This window comes from Condylura cristata, unplaced genomic scaffold (assembly GCF_000260355.1).
Source record: "Condylura cristata isolate star-nosed mole 26May11 unplaced genomic scaffold, ConCri1.0 scaffold00032, whole genome shotgun sequence".
Classification (NCBI taxonomy): Eukaryota; Metazoa; Chordata; class Mammalia; order Eulipotyphla; family Talpidae; genus Condylura; species Condylura cristata.
Window position 1 is genome coordinate 9,258,379 of NW_004567133.1, and position 22,783 is coordinate 9,281,161.

Sequence of the window (22,783 nt, forward strand, 5' to 3'; positions counted from 1 at the left end):
TATATATAAATTCCTTTTGGATTACTGGCATTTGCAAACCCCATCCTACTCAACATCTTGCCACACACTTGTTTCCTCTACCACCTACTAACCACCATTCAGATCATGACGATTTTATTTCTTATTTTTTAAAAACTAATTTTAACGATAACTTTTGGTAAACTGAAAGCAGTATATACGCTGGTGAAACTTTTCTCAGCTGAAGTATTTTTATTTTCCTCTGCTTGGTGGCATTGTTCGTCAGTACACACAATCAGAATTTAATCATAGAATCCCTTCCTAATGTCTTTGGCTTTTCCAAAACAACATTTCTATTAACAAAGTGGCTATTTAGGGGAGGATTATTTAAAAAAAAAAAAAATTATTTACCTTCCAGAAGTATTTTAAAATACACTTTTTGTAGAGAAATGACAAAGTAATCAGTAGTTTTGATAAATTCTAGATTAAAAAAACACTATAAAGAAACTTATTATTTTATTTTAAAAATCAAAGCCACATCCTTAAATTTTACAACCAGATTTCAGGCAAAAACAATACCTTGGCAATACAGAGGAAAACCCTGGCTATTTCTTTTATTTAAAAAATGACATCCAGAAACTATTAAAAAGTCAGTTGCTCATGGTCCAGATATTGAAATGAAAAATAGCTACCCATCAAAAAGAAGCCAAGAAGATGTAGAATTAAGCTACAAGTTTGCCTGGCCATTGTGGACTAGATGAACCCTAAACTTGGTGAGATACTGCTTCCTCATTAGACCTCAACTACACGAGTCGCCACTTTTGTGACTTTTTACTTCATACTTATAATATTATGGAGAAAGTGTCCACTAGTATTAATTTCTTATCTGTGTCAAATTGCAAACATATAACATATGTGCTTTTATCAGGAAAAAAATTAACCATTTTATATATTTTAAGTTTACCGTTTTACATAGCATATAAATTCTAGATGTATTAATTCAAATATATGAAAATTCCATTTAAACATTCAAGGAAAGGGCCAGAATAAGTGAGAAGGGAACTATATGAAAACTTACTTCAAACACCTTCTTTCCCATACCACTTCAAAACAGTTGTTTTTTAACGTGGGAAGTGAGTCGGACTCGTTATTCAGCATGTTTAAGCCGCTGTTGTAACAAAGGTCAGAGTATTCCAAGTTTTGAAATGGTAAGTTAATTTCTAATTGAAGGAATAAATTTCAATTATCACCAACTAGAGCCACCAGAATCTAACTGGAGAGATTGCTGGAGATAAAGGGGATTTTATGACTCACTTATTAATTCAACACACAGAGGTGTCTCCAGAGAGCCCTAACAGCTTCACTAACGTGCCATCTCCAGGGCTAGTCTACATAAGCAGTAACTTAGGTGGACAGGAAAGTGAGTGCCTAAATTTCTCAGGCGAGGCCTGACTTTCAAAATATCAAAGGAGGCAGGCTTTACCCTCTCCTCCCCCATTCTATACTCAACATCTTCCACCACTGAACAGCATTCATACTGGATGAAGAGTAGCCTGCTGCCTCGGCCTCTCAAATAGAAGATGGTAGGAAAACAATTTAACACTTCACATCCATTCGGGCTGCGATATCAAAACACCGAAATAACAAGTAGTGGTGAAGATGTTAAACTGGAACCGTGTGCACTGCTAGTGGGATGTAAAATGGTGCAACTGCCACGAAGACAGTACGGCAATTCCTCAAAAATTAAATGTATGAAACAAAAAATTTAACAGATGATCCGGATGATCCACTTCTGGGTATGTACCCAAAATGAAAGCAGTGACCCCAGCAGGGTTTGCACACCCACGGTCACAGCAACATTAGTCACTACAGCCAAAAAGTAGAAGCGACTCCAAATGTCCACCAACAGATGAATGAATAAACAGATGGGGTCTACCTTATGACGGAATATTACTCAGCCTTTAAAAGGAAATCTGGACATATGCTATACCACCAATGACCCCTGCAGACATTTTGCTAAGTGGAGAGTCACAAGAGGACAAATGACTTCTGAACCCTCTTATTTGACATTCATAGTGCAGTCAAAATCTGAGACAAAAGTAGAACGGTAGGGAGGGAGAAATGAAGAATTTGCATTTAATGGGTAAAGAGTTTTGATGATTGAAGATGAAAAGGTTCTGAAGATGGATGTGGTGATGGTCACACAACGTCAATAGACCTAACTAGTACTGAATGCACAATTAAAAAGTATTAAATTGGTAAATGTCTTCTATTTTTACTAAAAAAAAAAAAACAAGATTGGATTCTAGATTCCCATAAGGAGAAGCTCCTGCATCTCATCTCCCTTTTCCAAGTTTCTTTCACCTGTCTTTTTCCTCTCTACAGTGCCAACTTTTCTAGTCTGGAAAAATGCTGCCAAAGAAAAAAAAACTCAGTTTCCACTTAAGTTTGAATATGGGAATTCTTCTTTAACTCTTAATCCTGGAAAACTGTTTCATAACCTTTAAGCAATATGCTTTCAAGAAAAACTAAACCTAAAACCAAGAAATAAACACAAACTATGTCTAAAAATTATACCTGTATTTCTTTTTCTGAAGCTGCCATATCATAGTTTCAGACAGCTCAGTGGCATAAATTTCTTCGAAATGAGGGCTCATGATTTTTGTGACTTCTCCATCTCCAGCACCTAAATCCAGAAGTCTATGGGTTTTCCAGTCTGGATTAATTTTAAGCAGTCTCTGAAACTGATCCGGTGAAAACACAAACATTGAGCCTCTTCCTAGCAACCTGGAGGAAAAGGGAACAAAAATGGAAAAGTCTATATAAATCAAACACCCGCACACACACTGACGTCAGTGACGCAGCATCAACCACATCTTGAACTTAAAATACGTTTGAGTACCTGATTACATAACTAAAACATATTCTCTTCGAGAATTTCTGACTAAAAAGCCAAACTTTAATAGAAGAAAATAACTCCAGACATCACCATTTGTCTCTAAGGTTGCAAATAACATCCCCTAGAGTATAAAAAGCAATTAAAAACAAATGGGAAAAATTTGTCAAAATAAGAAGATAAAAGAATTAACAAAAATATACACATTTATCACTTAAAAAGGTATCAGGCCCACAAAATCAGACCACAACACTGGCCCATACCACCAGGCAGAAAAATCAAATGGGGGGAGGTAAAGAAAGGAAGCAATTCATAAACTAAACAAGGGGTCAGAAAAACACAGCTTTTGTATACTAGGTTTTTCAGAGACATTAAAGAGAAAACCATAATATCAGTGAATTTACATTTAGAAAGAAGATTCCAATTTGCAGAGGTTTATGTTATTGTCAAAGAGCCTAAGCAGCATGCAAAACTAACAATGACTTTTAAGAGAGTAAGGGGAGCTTGAATTGGAACAGCAGCTATAAATCAAGTCTCGTCTCATGGAAGTATTAACTTAGGAAATAAAACACATTTCTGGGCCTCCCTGGTAGCCTAGGGGTTCAGTCTCAGCGCTATTACCACAAAGGCCTGCGTTTGATCCCCGGCAAGGGGGGTGACCCATGTGGTACAGCTGACATCTCTTGTCTCCTGCTTCCCTCAGCAGTGTATTTCAGCAAATACACCTGTTCTGAATCCCATTCTGTCACTGGTGAATCCTCTCACCCCTCACCAACTCTAGCCTATACTCCAGTTCTTCTAGTATAATTAAACAAAAGGCTAAGAAGGAAAAAAAAATAAAATGCACTCTTGCTTAGTTAGAGCCTGTTTTCCAGGTCTTGAAGCCTACTTTGCCAAGGGCAGAGGTTCCTCAAACTTCCCTAGAGCAGCAGACACCTTTCTTTAAATGAAGTGGACTCACAGACAAGCCAGAACTACCATGGGGAAGGCACTGCCAAGCTGAGTGTGCCAGCCCAGAGCTAACGCCAGTCACGTCCAGGCCTTTCTGTGCAGCCTGAAGCAGCTCCTGAGGCACTTCCTCTTCAGACCCAGGAAAAGCTTAAAACTCAAGGGCGTAGGAGATGGCAGCAAGACCTGTACTGTACTGCTACTTTCTGGAAACCATCCTAAGGTACACTGTGTTTGTTACACAGTGACTGGGAAGATGCCTGCAAGTTGACGCTCCTGGTAAAACCAGTTTTGGGAAACAATTTAAATTATGAAATTCATACAGCGAACTCCCCCTCCCCTTTATCAGATTAAGACTACAAAAGACTAACCAAATCTAATCGTGTGTTTACAGTAAATCTTCTGCTTCACAAAAATGCTAAAAATGGGGCGGGAGGTGGAAAGACCAGAGACTGCTAAGCACAATGCTACCTACCCAGAGAAAACACTACTCTAAAAGACAAGGTGATTTTAATCCTCAGCTGTTCCTATCTTCTAATGGAAAAACAGGCCTGCGAAAGCAATCTGAGAAAAGGGACTGAGCTCCTTCATTTCACACGGGAGCCAGGCAGAGCAGGGTGAGGTCACAGGTAGCAAGGCCCGGGAGATGCACATTTCAAATGCTGGTGCTCATTCACCATAGGCTCAGGTCAGCTGTAAACACTCATCGAGCTTAAGGTTTCCCAGTTCTAAAATGGCATGCTTCCCTAGCCCATCTCTTTGGAATATGGGAAAGCTGATGATGAACATCATAAAGTCTAGAGCCAGCGGTAACCTAAGGTGAGAGCTGGTGAGGTCATCTGACTGGTCTACATGCAGAAGCACCAAAGAAGCTTTGTCCTTTTCCCCAAAGTCATGAGCTACTGAGGCTACTCAAAAGGGTCAAAACAGTCGAAATTAATCTAGCCCAGTATTCCTCAACTAGGACCAAGAACAGTTAAACTTCCTTCAGTGTGTGTTTGCTGGGGGGCGGAAGAGGGGCGTCGTACACAATGAGGAATAATCCACTAAAATACCCAGACACTGACCTAGTGTCTGGGTCAATACAGTTTCCAGCAAATACATACCACGGAAAGGCAGGGCTCTCTAATTTGTTTTTAATTACCAAGTCATGTTTTTCTTTCTTTCTTTTTAAAAAAATACTTAATAACCACCCTAGGTTCTCTGGACTCCAATGTTCTCTCTGGATTTCCAGTCTATTGAGGAGGTCCATCTCCTTATCACTCTCTTCCTAACAAACTTTGAAAACAGCTAACATGGCCTTTCTTGGCCTTCCTCGGCCTTCCCCTTTCCAACATAATGAAATCAGACATGGGTGGTGGGGGGAGGAACAGCAAAACTAAAAAAAAAAAAAAAAAAAAAGATATCAGATATGGATCTTTTTAATTCAAGAGTTTCACAGTAATTATTTCTGTAAGAGACAGCTACTCATAGTAATAATCCACCACTGTCATGGAGGGGTGGGTATCTATGGGCTCAAAATTAAGCTTTCAGCTGAGAATACAACACATGACAAGAGACTTTTGTGATTGCTTTTTTCTTGTGAGGAGAGGAGAGGATGACCTTTAGATTAAAAGGGGAGGGGTTATTCACTGTGTTGTCTCTCTGTAATTAAAATATGAAATTCCAGAGTAAGGAATTTTAACCAGCGTCCAATGGAGTAGAGGTAAAGGAGGAAGTGACTCAGTGCCCATAATCTCCCCCCAAAATATATATAAAATGTTTAATGTAAATACTATTTGAAGACTGTATGCCTATCTTTATAATCACTATCCAAAAAGTATAGGACCTCAGGAAGGGTAAGAATCACTGCTACAGTGAATTGTTCACTTCCTCACCAAAAAATAAATGGTATAGAACAGAAATTCAAGACAGCCAGTTTTAGAAACAAAGTGTCGGATGGAGTTTTATAAACTCAACTACCAATACAAAAATAACAACTGTCTGCTGAAGCTAACTTCAGGCAATTTCATATAAACAATGAAGAAAATCAAGTAAGAAATCTTGAGAAATGGCTTGTGGTGCCTGAAAACAGATTTCAGGACCAGATGATAGACTGGGAATCCAGACATTCAGAACAAGTTGGCTCCCAACGTCCACGGGAAATGTGGGCACAACCAGCGACTTTTCATCCAACATGGTTTTTAAGCAGAATCCAGTTGCTTTTCCTTTGCCTTTTTGGCCTTGGGGGTGTTTGAGAGTTTGGCCAAGTAAGAATAAAAAATATTCTTGAAGCTTTTCCATGGATTTATATGCGAGAACCACTCGAGAGAGATACCATAGCACTTTACACAACTCTGGAGTGACTAGGCATTATTTATGAAAGGGCCAAGCAGAACCCTAAGCAAGCCATCACCCCCTGCTGGGCTGACTCATTAGTTACCCTCCAAAAAACTTGCTCCTAGAAATGTGCTTAAGAGAAGGCCCGTCTATGAGGGCTTGGCCCCAAGTGCCTTGCTGTTCTCTACAGGAGACTAGCGGCAGCCAGGGTTAATCTATTTATTAACCGTTCTGGTTAAAATGCAGAATCCAGGAACCCTTTCTCCCCGCAATCTCCTGACTCAGAACGTGCATTTTACCCATTCCCCAGGTAATTCCCATGCACATCAAAGTTGGGAAGCACTGCTCTAAGAAATTCCCATCACAAAAAAAAAAAAAAATAGACTTACGAGGCTATTTATCAAGTTAGGGTGAATCTAAGCGTAACTGGACAACCGAAGTGTCACAGTGGAGATGGTCAACATCTTGAGAAAGATTAACTTTTCTTTTTCATTTTTTTTAAACCGAAGGTTAAAGAAAAATGTCCAAGATTCACTTACCCATTGATAGATGTTCTAGACATAAAGAGGCTAAAAACAGATGACACAAAAGAGTGATACAATTGGATAAATAGCCAGCCCGATTTCTCAATGCTGTTGTTTAAGAAGATCTGTGTTCCTTGATCAAGGTAACTCTGAACAAAGACAGCCTGGAGTGATTCGCATAATTTCTCTCTGTTGCACACATACCACTAAAAAAGAAGAAAAATGGAAACACATAATGAAGTGTCATTTAGGAAGTTCAAAAGCAAACAAACAAAAAAAGATAAATAAATCAAACCTAAGGTTTTCAAATATTATGCTCTCACAGTATTTTGAGGATAATCATTTCTTGTACACATATGACTTATAATCTATAAACTACAGTTTCTCTGTTAATTCACATTACCCTCAAGGTAGGCAGAGAGAGTGGGGGGGTGAGGGGAGGCCTTGGGGTCATGAAGCTAAGAGGGGTAGCAAAGGTGGCTCCCTCCCAGGTGCTCTGGTTCCTGCAGGGCCCAACAGTTTGGTCAGTCACTATATCCCTGTGCCCCCAAGATCTAAGAAAGCTCCACTGGCCCCTTCTTCACTGAGATTCAACACCAGAAGGCAGAAACTTGCATTATTAACCTTGTTTTTAGATTGGGGGTGGGGGGAGAGGGGGGAAGTCACCTATTCAATGATTTAACTCAAAACAACCAAAAAGATCAATGGTAGTATCAGGCAGCCGAATTTAATATACCACTAACCAGGCTATGCTGCCTTTCTTCTTACAAGCTATAAAGAGACGTTTAGAAATAGTGAGTTCAGGCCCTCCCTGGTGGCGCAGCAGGTTAAAGCACAGCACTGAGAAGCTAAAGCCACTCTGCATAAGTTCAATTCCCGCCTGCCCCGGAGGTGACCACATGGCGTGGCAGACCTCTCCTGACCAGCCTGCTGCTCCCCTCAGCAGTGTACTTTGTCGATCTGCCTGTTCTGCTCCCCACTCTGTCTCTGGTGAAGCCTCTCACCGCCCCTGAGCCTCTGGCCTGTACCCCAGTTCTGTATGAATAAATAAATCTTTAAAAAAAAGAAATTCTGAGTTCTGGGCCTCCTTATGATGCAAGGGGTGAAGTCTCAGCACTTTGAAGCTGTCCACAGCCACTGCAGCACTGAATTTGATCCCTGGCTAGATGCAGCAGACCTCTCCTGTCTTTTCCCCTGCTCTCCTCAGCAGTGTATTTCAGTACATCCAACTGTTCTGCTCCCCACTCAGTCTCTGGTGGATCTTCTCACCTCCTCCCAACCCTCTCCCGAACCCCAATGCCTGTATTCAGCTCTTGTGTGCATAAATAAATAAATAAATCTTGTTTTAAAAAATGAAATACTGAGTTGTGTTTTTAACACAGACAGGAGCAAGCTGCTAAAGAAATCTTAAGAAGTTAATTGAAGGCACACTGTAATCAAGGAGACAGCAAAGTAACACACTAAGAACAAGATTTCCAGAAATGAGTTATAACCAGAACGCACTTTCTAAAAGAAAATACAGGAACTTCAACTGTGGATGAAATGTGATCTCCCACTGTATAGGGTTAGTGTGAGCTGTAGAGTCAACAGCACAATCAAGTCTGTCATTCCTGTGTGAGCACTCACAGGCCACACAATCTGAGCTTCTGTTCATCCCTCTGTAGACGAGAAGCATCACTGGTGTCTACCTACCCTGTGAAGGTCTTTGAGGATTTAAACAAGATAATGCAGGCAAATCTTCAATACAGTACCAGATTCTCCAGAGGATATGTAACAGCAGTAAGACATTGTTCTAGATGGCCTGATAAATAAGCGCAAGACAGCACAGTAGAGCAGTTACTATTAACCCATTAGCTGTCAGAAACAATCAAATTTTCCCAGAGAGGAATCTGCTGGTCAGAAGTGAATGGCCCCTCTGCCAATTATGCCCATTTACAAGCAGTAGATGCTTGTAACTGTTTGCACAATTGGTGGTAAATGAAGTTACATGAAGTCTTGCGTAATATTCCTGACACTAATCTTGAGAGAACCACTTATACAGCAATATAACAAGCAACCAATCACATAAAATTTTGAAAAATTTTTTTTTATAAAGCCTGTCCCTAAACTGGGTAAACTAAATCTTCCCAGTTGTTGACTGATTTGTTAACTTACCATTTAAACATCACTATCAACGCTTCTTGGACTTAAAAGCTATCTTTATTCATTCTACTCAAGATAAGTTATAAAGCATCTTATGTTAACTGCTTACATTTTTTTCTTGGAGGATTAAAAATGTTCTGCTTAATCATTAACTAATTCTTAATACTCACTGTGCCTGAAGTTATGCCTCAATGCAGGCCATAAACCATTTTTTATTATACTCATGACCTCCTATTGTACATTCTGAACTCTATAGTACTAAGGCCACTCTGACTTTTATTTATTTATTTTTCTCTCTGAAATAACTAATCAAAATGAAAGTCATCACCTTGGTACTAGGTAATCAGGTACATTCTATTAATGTGGACAAGGAGTCATTCAAGTGAAACAGAAGAGCTAAGAATTCCTTGTAACTGGACAAGGAGAACAATAGACTCTGACTTCCAGAACTAGAAAAGAATTGGCACCAATAACTGCAAGTATGGCTTCTAAATGCCAAAAGGAAAACTCAAATTTTCAACAGGATTTCTCTCATTTTGTCGATTATTAATTAACACATGTGGCTTGACCTTCCGCACAAGTCTTTCAGGAAAGAAAGTGCTTACTGAACAGATGCGTTACAGAAGAAAAAGGAGTGAAACCCTTCTTTTAAAAAATAAATGATGAAAATTCATGTTCCTCCTGACCATAACTCCATAGCAGCATTATTCATAATCAAGAAAAAAAAATCACCCAAATGCCCACCAACTGATGCACGGGTAAGCACGACTGATCCGTGTAACAGAGCCCTGTTCTACCATGAAGAGGGATGAAGCACCGATTTACGTGACTATACCAGAACATGCAGGGCACTCTCCAAGCTGGGGTAGCACTCAATCAACTCACTGGTGGGGGTGGAGTTTTCCCAACTCCACACTCTGATGTCCTCAGGGCTGATATCAGACAGGTCCAGCCACCGTTTGGCTATTGAAGAGCTGGCGTTTTAGCAATTAAACCACTGAGGTTTCAGCAGTTAAACTCCTGGCATCAGCACAGTAAATGAAGGCAAGGGGGAGTGTCCAGGAGAAGCCACCTGCTTTTGCCTCTCGCAGCTTCAGCAAGGACCTCATCTTTCCTTCCCCCATCCCTTCTTGCACTCCCTATGTAAGTAAATCCTCCCAATGTGGCTGCTTGTGAGCCATGTCCCAGGAGTGTTTGAGTGAGAACCCCACTACCTAGGTCACCACTGGCCCCCTGGGTCTGTCCCATTTTAGCTTCATGCCCAACTTGGGACTAGACACCCACAGTTGATGACACGTCTGTCAAAGGGCTCCTGCTCATGATGGCAGATTCGATGGGACATCGAATCTGTAGGACACGTCATGGCATTTCTGTTTCTGACTTAGAGGAGTGTGGGCCTTCATGAGAGTTCTCACAGCATGTGCTTGACTCAGGCGTGGGATCAACATGAAGTTTAAGCAATCCTACTGCTGCCGTTCCTCCATCCAGTTTAGGTTTTAGGGAATATAATAAAGTCTGGTTTAGGAAAAATGACTTGTCTTATGGGAGATTCTGAGAGCATGTATCTGGGGATTGTCTCTAACTTAACATATGATTTTTGCTTCTTGAGGACATGTGAGTGTTTTCTGTAACTATTTTCTGTTTGAGAAGGGTGAGTTGTCTACTCTGGGCTGAGAGTCCACTTGGACAAATTCTGGCTGGCTAGAACAAGTTCAGTTGTCAGTAAGAGTCTAGGAAGCGATGAGTTTTTACTGTAACACCACTTGGCCTGTATTCACTACTTAGAGGGAAAATGACCTACCTGGATCTTTGAACTACCAGGCTATTATGCAACTGGAAAAAATTTGTAAAAGATCAGGTAGATGAAATGAACATCCATATATGCATGCCTCTGTGTCTCTCCATGAATTTGATTATAAAATCCAGTAGGTCACAATGAAAGAAGTGGCCTTCCCCTCACCCTAACACCTGTACAGGGAAGACGCAGTAAGAGGAGCCTTGTGTGATCTGTCATGAAAATCTTGCACCAGAAAACCTGTCAGTTCTGCCTTATGCACTAAAGTTCCACTCTTAGCACATCAGCTCTTGGATGATACATCAGGAGACATGCCTGCCTGCAGGCTCCATATTTTGCTACCAGAAGAATTCCTGGTCACCCCCACAGGCACCTGCCCAAGATCTGATAGAGAGGGCCTGCCTACAGGCTCCATATTTTGCTACCAGAAGAATTCCTGGTCACCCCCACAGACACCTGCCCAAGATCTGATAAAGAGGGTGACTATGCAAAAGAAGTTTAATTTTCAGATTCCAGAATTTACTTTACTATGAAGTGATAAGTAGGAGAAGCCATGTGCTCTTTGGTATTTTTGCAAAAGAAGCAAGCTAATCTCATCCAAGCTGTAATCAATAAGGAAAAGATCAATCTTCAGAATTCGAAACTAAACTGAAAGGGCTTAAAAAAGATGGAATTTTTAAAGTTAACTATATTGGTGCCTATCTTAGTAGGTCTTAATCTTCCAACATAAACATGGTAACTGCTAACATGTATCTTGGGCTGTCCTTTCTTCCTTCTTTCTTCACACATCCTTAACGTTCCCTCAAAATTACACATTTTGATTTCTTAAAATTAAGTAAAAAGTGAAATTCGTAACCAAGCTTCAACTGTGAAAACTTAGCAGACATGGAAACAAAAATGTAGGATCAAATAGTCCATGTAATATCTAGGAAATTTTAGCTGCAATGCCTGTATTTGCTGTCTTACTAGGATTTCTGTGTCTCCAAAAGAACCATTATCTCCTTTCAGACATGGTGATTAGGTCTTACTCAAGAGTGGAGACAACCAAGCTCATCTGTTAGAGATATAGTCTGGCCCTTATGAATCTGTGAAGGACCTGAGATATTTAAGTAGACGGCAAAAACAAAACAAAACAAAACAAAAACCATTTTTTTCTTTCAGTTCCCATTGCAGGAGACCAGAGGACAGACTGACTGATGAACACTGGAAATCCTGAGAGTATCAGAAAGGTTCCTGGGTAACTGCCATATTCTCCATCCAGAGTTGAAGGTATGTAGGATGGATGACCTTTGAAACCACGGACCTCTGCTGTCAACTCTCCACTCCCCAGTTTAGGGAGTTTAATTAACTGTGACTCTATGGACAGAACTGAGTTTAGACTTGGGTTTTTAATTTTTTTTAATGTTTGATTTTTGTAAGTTTCGTTAATATGGTTCTGTTTTTGACTCTCCTTTTCTTTGCAGAGTTTTTGCAGGAACATGTGTAGCTCAAGTGAACAAACATCATGGCTACTTCAATGTCAGTAAGACTTTGCATCAGGCAGTGGTGAAAAGATTCTAGCCTCAGAAAAGTAGGATTTCTCCCAGGAAGCAGAGAAAGTTCTATGCCTTTACAAACACAAGGAAAATTCGTAAGATATTCCACATGGATTAAAAATAAGGGAGCAGGGGCCCTCCCTGGTGGCGCAGCGGGTTAAAGCACAGCACTAAGAAGCTAAAGCCACTTCCGCATGAGTTCGATTCCCACCTGCCCCGGAGGTGACCACATGGCGCGGCAGACCTCTCCTGACCCGCCTGCTGCTCCTCTCAGCAGTGTACTTCGTCAGTTGGCCTGTTCTGCTCCCCATTCTGTCTCTGGTGAAGCCTCTCACCGCCCCTGCACCTCTGGCCTGTACCCCATTTCTGTATGCACAATAAATCTTAAAAAAAAAAAAGGGGGGGTGGGGGGAGCTGTATCATGGCCTGTATGTCTTCTCCTTTATGTCTGATTATTTTGGCTTGCAGAGAATTAAAAAAAAAAAAAAAAGCTCAGACAGCACTGAGCACAGAACAGTAAAGGAAACTGGTTCAGATGCCTCCAGGAAACATGGCCTGGAATAATCTTTGGTTAATGAAAACTAATTTGGAATCTAATGCTTAGGGTCGAAATTATCTTTAAAGTTGTGCTATCAAGTATAATTTTTTTTTCCTTTTTACCTTTGTCATTTGTATTGGGTACATGCTGCACAGAAGAGGCAGCCTGAGGTGAAATGCTTAAGTCTTTACAAAAAGGATAAAATGGAAGCTGAGAAACTTAAGGTACGTGAAGGTAAGTTAAGGTTCGGATGAGGGAAAATACTTTTGGAATCAGAAAACACAAGAAGGGGAGGGTGTAATTCCCTTAGCATTGTGCTGGCAGAGACTAATAGATCTGACATCTTAAACTGTCACTGTTGGGTAATTAAATGACGTTTTCTCCAATACTTATGAAAAAAACTTCCCAGAAATCTAAATTTAAAAAGAAAAGAGTCTTATTTGACTGATCAGAGGAAACTTTATGGAACCTCGGGAGAACACCAGAGACCCCAGAAAATTTCTCCTTTCCTTATGGTAAAACAAATTCTTTTTGGTATTTATCTGGTAAATTGGAACTTAATGGGAAGCACTATAACTTGAGGGAAATGTTGCATCTTGGCATATACATTTAAGTATTAATATATTCTAATATATTTGTCAATTCCAGTTGCTCTGGAACATTGCAAGTTGTGATGCTGGAACAAATTTCCTTGTCAGCTATGTTATTATCAGAGTTTTAAATTTACAGAAATTGTTTCTGGAGAATTTAATGTGAGAAAGACCTAGCCGATTATTTAAGCCTCATGCTAACTGATGGACATGTTACTGCCTTTTTATTTGTTTTTTGATTCAAAGAATTTTTTTTTTCATTTAACTGACCTGATCTGCAACAACTTTAAGTTGCATTTTGTGAGCAGAACTAAATTATGCTTGCATTTTTCTCTCCCATTGATAGCCTCATAATACAGAAAATGGAAATATTCTTACTACTCATATGTCTATCTTTGCATTATTTCAGTCGGAATTTTGTTTCTCTTTAAAGAGAATTGGAGGGCCCTTCCTGGAGGCACAAGGGGTTAAAAGCATAGCACAATGAAGCTCTCCACAGCCACTGCAGCATCAGTTCAATCCTGGCCAAAGCTCACCAACACAGCACAGCAGACCTCTCCTGACCTGCCCACTGCTCCCCTCAGCAGTGTATTTCAGTTAATCCACCTTTCTGCTCCCCACTCTCACCACCAATACCTCTGGCCTGCACCCCAGTTCCTGTATGCATAAATAAATAATTTTTTTAAAAGAAGCTTAAAAAAAAAGAGAGAAACTTGGAAATGTGATCACATTTCCTTTGAGTAGAATGTCACAATTGAGACTTTCTGGAAGTTGAGATTGAGCAAAGAAAAGAGTCTACCATCTTGCCTGCAGAGTGCCAGAAGCCTCCAAGGAGATTAGAAAGCTTACCTCTGTTGGCAGCCCTGGAGAACTCAAGAGAGAAAGGCTCTGGAAACCACGAAAAGAGGAAATCTACCCACAGGTCAGGTGATGTCCAGTGACTAGACATTATGGTTTCCAAGGCATGGAGAGGCCAAATTTTAAGACTTCAACCTAACATCACTTATGGAAAGTTCCAACAAAGCCAACAGGAATTCTACTAGCTTATTCTGTCCTATAAGTTTATGTAAAAACAGATCAAATAGGCCCTCCCTGGTGGCGCAGCGGGTTAAAGCACAGCACTGAGAATCTAAAGCCGCTTCCGCATGAGTTCGATTCCCGCCTGCCCCGGAGGTGGCCACATGGCGCGGCGGACCTCTCCTGGCCCGCCCGCTGCTCCCCTCAGCAGTGTACTTCGTCGATCTGCCTGTTCTGCTCCCCGCTCTGTCTCTGGTGAATCCTCTCACCCTCCGCATCTCTGGCCTGTACCCCAGTTCTGTATGAATAAATAAATCTTAAAAAAAAAAAAAAAACAGATCAAATAGATTACAATTAGATTTAGTATACAAATGCATTTTGCTGTAGTACTGATAGAATTGGGATGAAGATGAAAATTATTTTAATAGTAGCCTCTTTATCATTTTTATAATTTTTTTCCCCATTTTGGCTTGGCTTAACTATTTCACCACATTGACTATGAAAAACCATGGCTTGTAATGGACCACTACTTCCTTTGAATACTGCACTTTGGTGGAAACTGAGACCACATCTTGGCTTCCAGCTCTCACTACAGAAATGGTGACAAAAAAACTGAAAGTGTGGAAATTATAAGAGAAACAATAAGTAACACTCTCCAAGCCAGTGGGTGGTTCTCATAAGTGGTAGAAAGTAGTGTTTTCCTAAATCCATACATACCCTGAGACATCCTGAGGGGTGGGTGCTGGTGGGTGAAAGGGGGCAGATCCAGCACTTTGGCAGTTAAACCACTGGGACACCGGCAGTTAAACTGCTAGTAAAGAGGGGTGTCCATGGAGAAGCTGCCAGCTTGCCAAGTGTGGCTTTGGCTTGGCACCCAGACTCTGCTCAGTGGATGCTATTAGGGTAGCACAGACAGCATCGGGCTACATGCCAAACAATCAATAATTTTTCTTTCTGTTTCTGTTCTCCCTTTCCTCACTCCCCATGTACATAAATCATGTTATGGTTGTTCCTCCAGTGTATGTGCTCTGGAGTCATGCACTGCAGTCATAAGTGCATGAGTGAGGATCCACCAATCAGATGATAGTGCCTATTCCCAGGATTTGTCCCATTTCATGACTACATGAATTTTGGAAACATTATATACTAAGTGCAACAAGTCAGTCACACACAAAAAATTGACCTCATTTACATGAATTTTCTAGAATGGGCGATCCAAAGGCAAAAAGTAGACTGTGGTTGTCAGAAGTCTGAGAGCAGAGATAACAGGGTAATGAATTATAGGGTTTCTTTTTGAAGTGATTAAAATGTCCTGAGATGACAGTGGTGATGGTTGTACAACTCTGAATAAACTAAAACCCACCTTAAAGAATGAATTTTATAATATCTAAATTGTATCTCAGGAAAACTGTTTTTTTTTTTTATTTTTAAAGATGTATTTATTTATTCATACAGAACTGGCTTGGGTATAGATCAGAGGTACAGGGGGTGAGAGGATTCACCAGAGACAGAGTAGGGAGCAGAACAAGCCAACTGACCAAGTACACCGCTGAGGGGAGCAGCGGGTCAGGCGAGATCTGCGGCACCATGTGGATCACCTCCGGGGATTAAACTCTCTCTGAAGCGACTGCAGCTTGCTTGCAGTGCTGCGCTTTAACTCGCTGCGCCACCAGGGAGGGTCTGAAAACTGTTCTTTTTTAAAAAGCACACATGTACATCTAAATGGAGGTGGCAGTTTTGTTACAGGACAGTCCAGAGTGGACTTAGGCTGCCTGTCTGTGGGGTCCTCACCTGTAGGCTTAAAATGTAGTAGTCTGCAGGCACACACAAAAAGGGTAAGGGTTTATTTACAAAAGAGGAAAGGAAAAGGAAACAACCCAGGGAAAGAGGTGTACAAAGTAACTTACAAAATATCTTACCAGCTCTGCTATTTGGAGCTCTAGTAATAAAACTAAAACTGATAGCCCCCAGTCACACCATCAGAGAGCCCTAGCTCCAGAGAGAGAACAGATACCTCTTGGGAGCAACAGTTACAAAACCCACTCTGTGTTTATTCCCCAAAGTCCCAGAATGCCTGCTTAGCTCCACCCTCGGGTCCTCGCAGTTCTCTCCTCCGTACTGCTGGGAGTTGTAGTTTTCCAATCACTGGAGTAGAGGGTGGAATCCAGAAAGCCGGGGTGGAGTCCACAAAACTCTGCAGAGTTCCTTTAGGACATCCTTTCCCCTTCACAGTTTGATCTTCTAGAAATTAAAGGTGATTTCAAAACTAAAGTATCCTGGCAAACCTCTTTTAAAATGAAAAATTTAGATGCAAATCTGATTGTGTCACTAAGCTCTTCAGAGTCTTTCTCCAAAGAGGCAACATCCTACATGACATCCACTCTGCCGCCACATCTCAGCTCACTTGTGTGTCCTGACACCTGGCCTCTTGTTGTAGCGCAGGGCTCTACCCTTCTCTTTCTGAAAGATTCCCTTCTCTCAGCTCTCTCACATGGCCTCTGCTCTGTTCCCTACCTTTCCTCCTGCAACCCACACACAAATCACCTCCATAACTGGAACTAAACCTAAATATTTCAAGTATGTTTCCCTTTAACTCCAGATTAGATTGGGTCTTCTCATTCTAGTACTCTCTTATACACCCTTTATGTTTTCTTGGTAACATTTATGAATACAGAATTGAATGTAGATGGTAGAGGTAATATTTTCCTGACTCTATACCCTGACATCCTGAGAGGTGGGGGCTGGTGGGTGACATGGGGCAAAGCCAGCGCTTTGGCAATTCAACTACTGGGACACTGGCAGTGTTGGTAAGGGGGGGGGGGGTCATGGAGAAGCATGTTTGGGGTCTATCTTCCCAGGCAGATGGAAGTCCTTCAGTGCCAGCACAGATACAACTAAACAAAAATGCTCGTCAAATGAATTAATGTCAAAATTCACCAACATTCTAACAGAATTTGAATTTCTATCAAGATCCTAGAAAAGAACATAAAGATAACCACAGAGACAGCTGTCACTCGGTTTCTATCAATTTCTAGAGCTCCAAGGTTTTACAAAACCTTGCTTTAACGCAGCTCTGCAACAGTGGTTAAAGCTAGCTACCCTACACCACAAAACCGCTTCCGCAAGCATGGGGCGGGGGGCACGGGGGAGCACCTGCCTTGTACCAGGCAGCCGCCAGCGCCTTACATTTCAGGCACCACCACATCACTTCAGAGAAAGTGGGAAGCCTCAAGTCTCGATGCAGCTCCAGCTGACTCAAGCCCCTGTACTAAGTGCATGATTTTTTACAAGAGTTTCTTTCAAAGACGCTTGTGTCACACTTCACCCTACCTAGTGTCTGCTAGAGATTCAATTTTAGAAAAGCAAGCAGAACTATTCTGCCCAATTAAACTGGACTGGATATATTCAGAGGAAAGATAATCTGATCTAGAGAGCAACTAAATTACTATAAACCGAAGTTTCTTAATCTCAGCACGACTGGGGGCAGGATAATCCTTTGTTAGGGGGCTGCCCTATGCACTATCCAGCCATATCCCTAAAGGTGCCTACAGCACTCCTCCAAATCTGACAACCCAAAAAGCCCTACCCAGAATCAGGTACTCCGTAGGGAGAAAAATCACAACTGCTTAAGAACCCCTACATGGATTTACCCAGAAAATTTCATTGTTCTGACATGTTTTCCTAACTATCCCAGCTTAATAGTGATCCAAGGAAAATTAAAAAGATGGACCCTGGTCTCCAGGAAAATTTTGTTGGAGTGAGAAGCAAGTAAAGGGATGGTGACCACTTTCAGGTCCTTAAACAAGCAGTAGCCTCGCCTTCAGACAACGCGGCCTCGGAGGAGACCCTGCAGCCATTTGTCCACTCCCTGGAGGGCCGCTCCCTGGCCCAGACAGGCCGCTGACATGAAAGGCTGTCGCGAGCTCCCTGCGCTGGGTGCCAGCCTGTGAGCTCCCGTGTACTTTCAAGCAGGTCCTTTGAATGTGTGCGCCTCAAAGCTGCCCACAGCACACAGGCGGGAACAAGCACCGCGCCAGCTACCTCTTCACACTGGTGCCCGCACTAGGGCTGGGCTACTCAGCTGGGGACTACAGAGCTTGAAAAACATCTTCCTTTGAAGCTCTCTTGAATCTGGTTTAATCTAAGTAAGTAAAAAAATCTTTCAAATAACAAGCTCTAATCAAACCAGACCTTGCAGTCATCAGTGGGTGCCAAGTCTGTGTGGGATGTGAGGACTAAAGGTAACACCTTCTGAAGACTACAGTAAGTAGCAGTTTTCTCCCTACCCCGGAAGCAATCTCCCTCAGACTGCAAAGATACTAATAACTAGTCAAATAATAAACAACAAAATTAGAAAGACAAGCGCTCTGACTGTGTTCTGGTATGAATATGGATTTGTAGTCGTAGCTAACTAATCAAAGTAATGTAGTGTTAGGTCATATCTTAACAATTCCCTTAAGCCTGTGAATAGCTTTACATGACCCTAGTGAATGAGACATTTCCTTCAAAATAGAGATGTAATTTTCCTGTAAAATACCTGCTTATCAGAATGAGGAATACAGTTAAAGTCTTTCTGAAGTTTTTGTTGGGAGTTATTCAACTAGTCAAACCCTGTGTTGTAATATAATAGCTCTTCCAAAATACAAAATTCTTGAGGACATTAGTAGAATTACTGTTTTTAAAAAGCCAATTTCCCAATTTGAGGTATAGTGCTATGATATCAAAAAAAAAAAAGAAAGTAGGGCCTCCCTGGTGGCGCAGTGAGTTGGAGCACAGCACTAAGAGGCTAAAGCCACTTCCGCATGAGTTCCATCCCCGCCCACCCTGGAGGAGATCTGCATGGCGTGGACCCTGACCTGCCCACTGCTTCCCTCGGCAGTGTGCTTGTCAATCTGCCTATTCTGGTCCCCGCTCTGTCTCTGGTGAATCCTCTCACCCCCTGCAACTCTGGCCTGTACCTCAGCTCTGTGTGCATAAATAAATTCATCTTAAAAAAAAGTAAATACTTGTTTTCCATTCCCTGCTGCCAGCACACAGGTGCTGAAATCCTTAGGGAGCGTGCAGAGAGATAAAAGTGCCTCTTACAAACTGGTGAAGTAAGGGGAGGCTGCAGGGAGCAGCTTCATGACAGATGCTCCTGACAGAAAGACCAAATGAGATGGGACTTTCAGTTCCAAGGGGAGGACACACAGTTGGTGTCAGAAGATACCACAGCTAAGAAAAAGTTAAAGTTGAGCAAACATGCATAATCTGAATACAGACCAGAACACCTGCGCAGCTGTCCCATTCTTGTCTTATACACAAACTGCAAAAATTACAACTAATGTTCTGAGACACTGCTATCGAACCTCTGGGTCTACAGAGAGGACCACCAGCCTGAAGCAGTTTCCTGTGGAGAAGGCAGTCTACTTTCACAGCCCCTCAGACAACACAAGATTTCCTAGGAGGCTGAGCCCTAAAAACCACCTCTGTCATCTACTAGCTGTGCTCTTCAGAAGTTTTATCTCTCTCAGCCTCAATCTTGGGTCTGTGAAATGGGGGTGGTACCTCTATGCCTGGCGTTGTGAAGACTAGAGGGGATGATATATTTAAAGTGGTTACGCACAACAGAACAGCAATAACTTGATTTCCTTCCCCTTCCTGTCCAAGGTCTACAAAAAAAACAGTCAGAAAACTGAAGTTCAAGGGAATACCTAAAAACCACACTGGAGGTCTGGGCACCCAGCCATTCTCAAATGAGTAAACAAAGACGTGAGGCATTTATTGCCACTAAAAACAATCCCAAAGGCTCCACTGTCGGAGTCATGAATGCAGACTTTACTAGAGAGGTGGGCAGACCCTTCGACAGCACTGACCTTGACAGCTAAGGATTAAAAAAATCACATTCCAGGTTCTGCCAGGAAAATGGTATCAGTGCCCACATTTAATCATTAACACCTTGCATCTAAGCACCACACAGGAGTAAATGTTCAAACCATCCCTTGTTTTTTCTAGAATGATACAAATCTAACATCATGGCCTCTTTATGTGAGATTTCAATGTGTAACCTGACAGGGTAGTCCATGTACTTTATACAGATGACATAAAATGGCTTCACCTTGGATTTAGCAAATTGGCAAATACTGCTTCAGTACAATTGTCCCTGGTATCTGTGGGGGGAAGGTTCCAGGACCCCCCAAAACACCCAAATCCACAGATGTTCAAATCTCTCGTATAAATTGGCACAGTGCATATGATTTATACACATCTGCTAATATGCCTTAAATATTCTCCAGATTATTTATAATACCTAATACAATGGAAGTGTTATGTAAGTAGTTGCTACAATGTATTGTTTGTGGAGTGATAGTATATAGTTTTGAACCCCAAGATGTACAACCCATCAGTAAGAAGGGTCCACTGTATTTTTAAGTCTTAAGAGTTAATCTTAACAAAGCTTCAGAGGGCCTAAACAACCATCTTTTACTGGACGTTACCAGGCTCTTAAGGGAAACACAAAGGTTCCTGATAAAAAGAGATCCTGGTATTCCATGAAAGTGAAGCAAACACTTGTTTAAGATTTCAACAGTGTTATAAAAAAAAAAAAGGCAATCCTTTTAAAATCTCTTTGGTATTCGACTGCAAGGGCCTTCAACCTCTCGAAGGCAGTTCAGGGGAGGACGAGAATCCATCAGTGTCTGTCTGACTAGGTGGCTGTCTGCCCAGTGCACTGCTAACACAGGCATGATTTTGGTCCACCTCCACAAGGTAAATGGGTAATGTGGGGAAAGGAGACAGAATTTGTCCCTCAGTACAGACTGTGTATAAGGTCCAAGTATTTTCTCATTTAAGAGGAAAAAAAAATCATTTCGGTTCCACCTTGAATCCTAAATTACGTGTGGTATACAGGGTAATAGTTCTCAGTTTACTTAAGAAGGTGAAAAAATAAGCCAATTTTAAGCAATTTTAAGTTACAACCTAATTATTCCGGATATTGAATGTTACCATTTTGTTTTTGTTTTAAAGATTTTATTTATTTATGCATACAGAGCTGGGGTACAGGCCAGAGGTGTATGAATGGTGAGAGGATTCACCAGAGACAGAGTGGAGAGCATAACAGGCAGATCCATGAAGTACACTGCTGAGGGGCGTAGCAGGCGGGTCAGGAGAGGTCTGCCACACCATGTGGGTCACCCCCAGGTTGGGATGGAACTCATGCTGAAGTGGCTTTAGCTTTCCAGTGCTGTGCTTTAACCAGCTGCACCACCAGGGAGGGCCCTTGTTTTTGTTTTTTGTTTTTTTTTTAAAGATTTATTTATTTATTCATACAGAACTGGGGTACAGGCCAGAGGCTCAGGGGCGGTGAGAGGCTTCACCAGAGACAGAGTGGGGAGCAGAACAGGCAGATCCATGAAGTACACTGCTGAGGGGCGTAGCAGGCGGGTCAGGAGAGGTCTGCCACACCATGTGGGTCACCCCCAGGTTGGGATGGAACTCATGCTGAAGTGGCTTTAGCTTTCCAGTGCTGTGCTTTAACCAGCTGCACCACCAGGGAGGGCCCTTGTTTTTGTTTTTTTAATGTTGTAGTTTGTTATCTGGAGAAATTATCCTGGCTGGGTTCCAGGAAGTTCTATCTCTTTTTTCACTCCATCAATTACAAACCAGTTAAATCGCTATTTACCAAGTGTTTAGTTGCTGGGGTGTAAATGTCCTTTGGAGAGTCAGTAGTACTAGGTGCAATGCACCAAAAACTAGATAGGAAATTTTTGTTGTTCTTTTCATTTTATTTTCCAAATAGGTCACTACTGGGGAGTGAAGTCTAGTTTCTCACTACCTGGCTGTTTCTTCCTAGTGAGTAGATCTACTCACTTTATAACCTGTAATTAAGGTGGTTTATCAGAGTAGAGAGGGAGGGAGTAGATGGGGCGCAGGGTGAGACAGCTGGTTGGTAGTGACTGGACATTTGGTGATGGGTGTGGGGTGATTTATACAGTTGCTGAGATCTGAACAGTTGCTGTACACCTGAAACCCATACAATGTTGTAAACTAACGCTACCTCAGTAAAAAAAAAAAAAAAAAAAAAATTGCTGCTGATTAAAGAGGGAATTTTTCTCTTTTAAAAACTTTTTTTTTCCTGTTAAGGGCAGACAGTAAATATATTAGGCTTTGGGGTTATACAGTAGCAAGAATTCTACGCTGCAACTGCAGCCTGAAAGCACTCACAGAGGATATGTAAACTAATGTGATGGCTCTGTTCCAATAAAACTTTAGTTGTGGACAATGAAAATTTACATACTAGAATTGTTCATGTTATAAAATATTATATTTTTTCACAACCATTTAAAAAACACAAAGCTACTCTCAGTTCCCAGGCTGTGCAAAAAGTTCACGAGGCCGGCCCTCCCTGGTGGCGCAGCGGGTTAAAGCACTGCACTAAGAAGCTAAAGCCACTTCCGCATGAGTTCGATTCCCACCTGCCCCGGAGATGTCCACATGGCGCAGCAGACCTCTCCTGACCCGCCCGCTGCTCCCCTCAGCAGTG

At 41.6% G+C, this 22,783-nt stretch overlaps 1 protein-coding gene across 2 annotated transcripts in view; it reads right to left on the reverse strand.

Annotated features, from left to right (window-relative positions):
• METTL9 (methyltransferase like 9) overlaps positions 1-22,783 on the reverse strand; it is a 48,437-nt gene that overhangs the window by 20,352 nt on the left and 5,302 nt on the right. For both annotated transcript variants that reach the window (XM_012732037.1, XM_012732036.1), the window contains exons 2-3: positions 6,661-6,851; positions 2,536-2,745 (exon numbers count right to left, since the gene is read on the reverse strand). In XM_012732037.1, the coding sequence (XP_012587491.1) occupies positions 2,536-2,745; positions 6,661-6,851 (401 nt within the window). The remainder of the gene's footprint in view (positions 1-2,535; positions 2,746-6,660; positions 6,852-22,783) is intronic.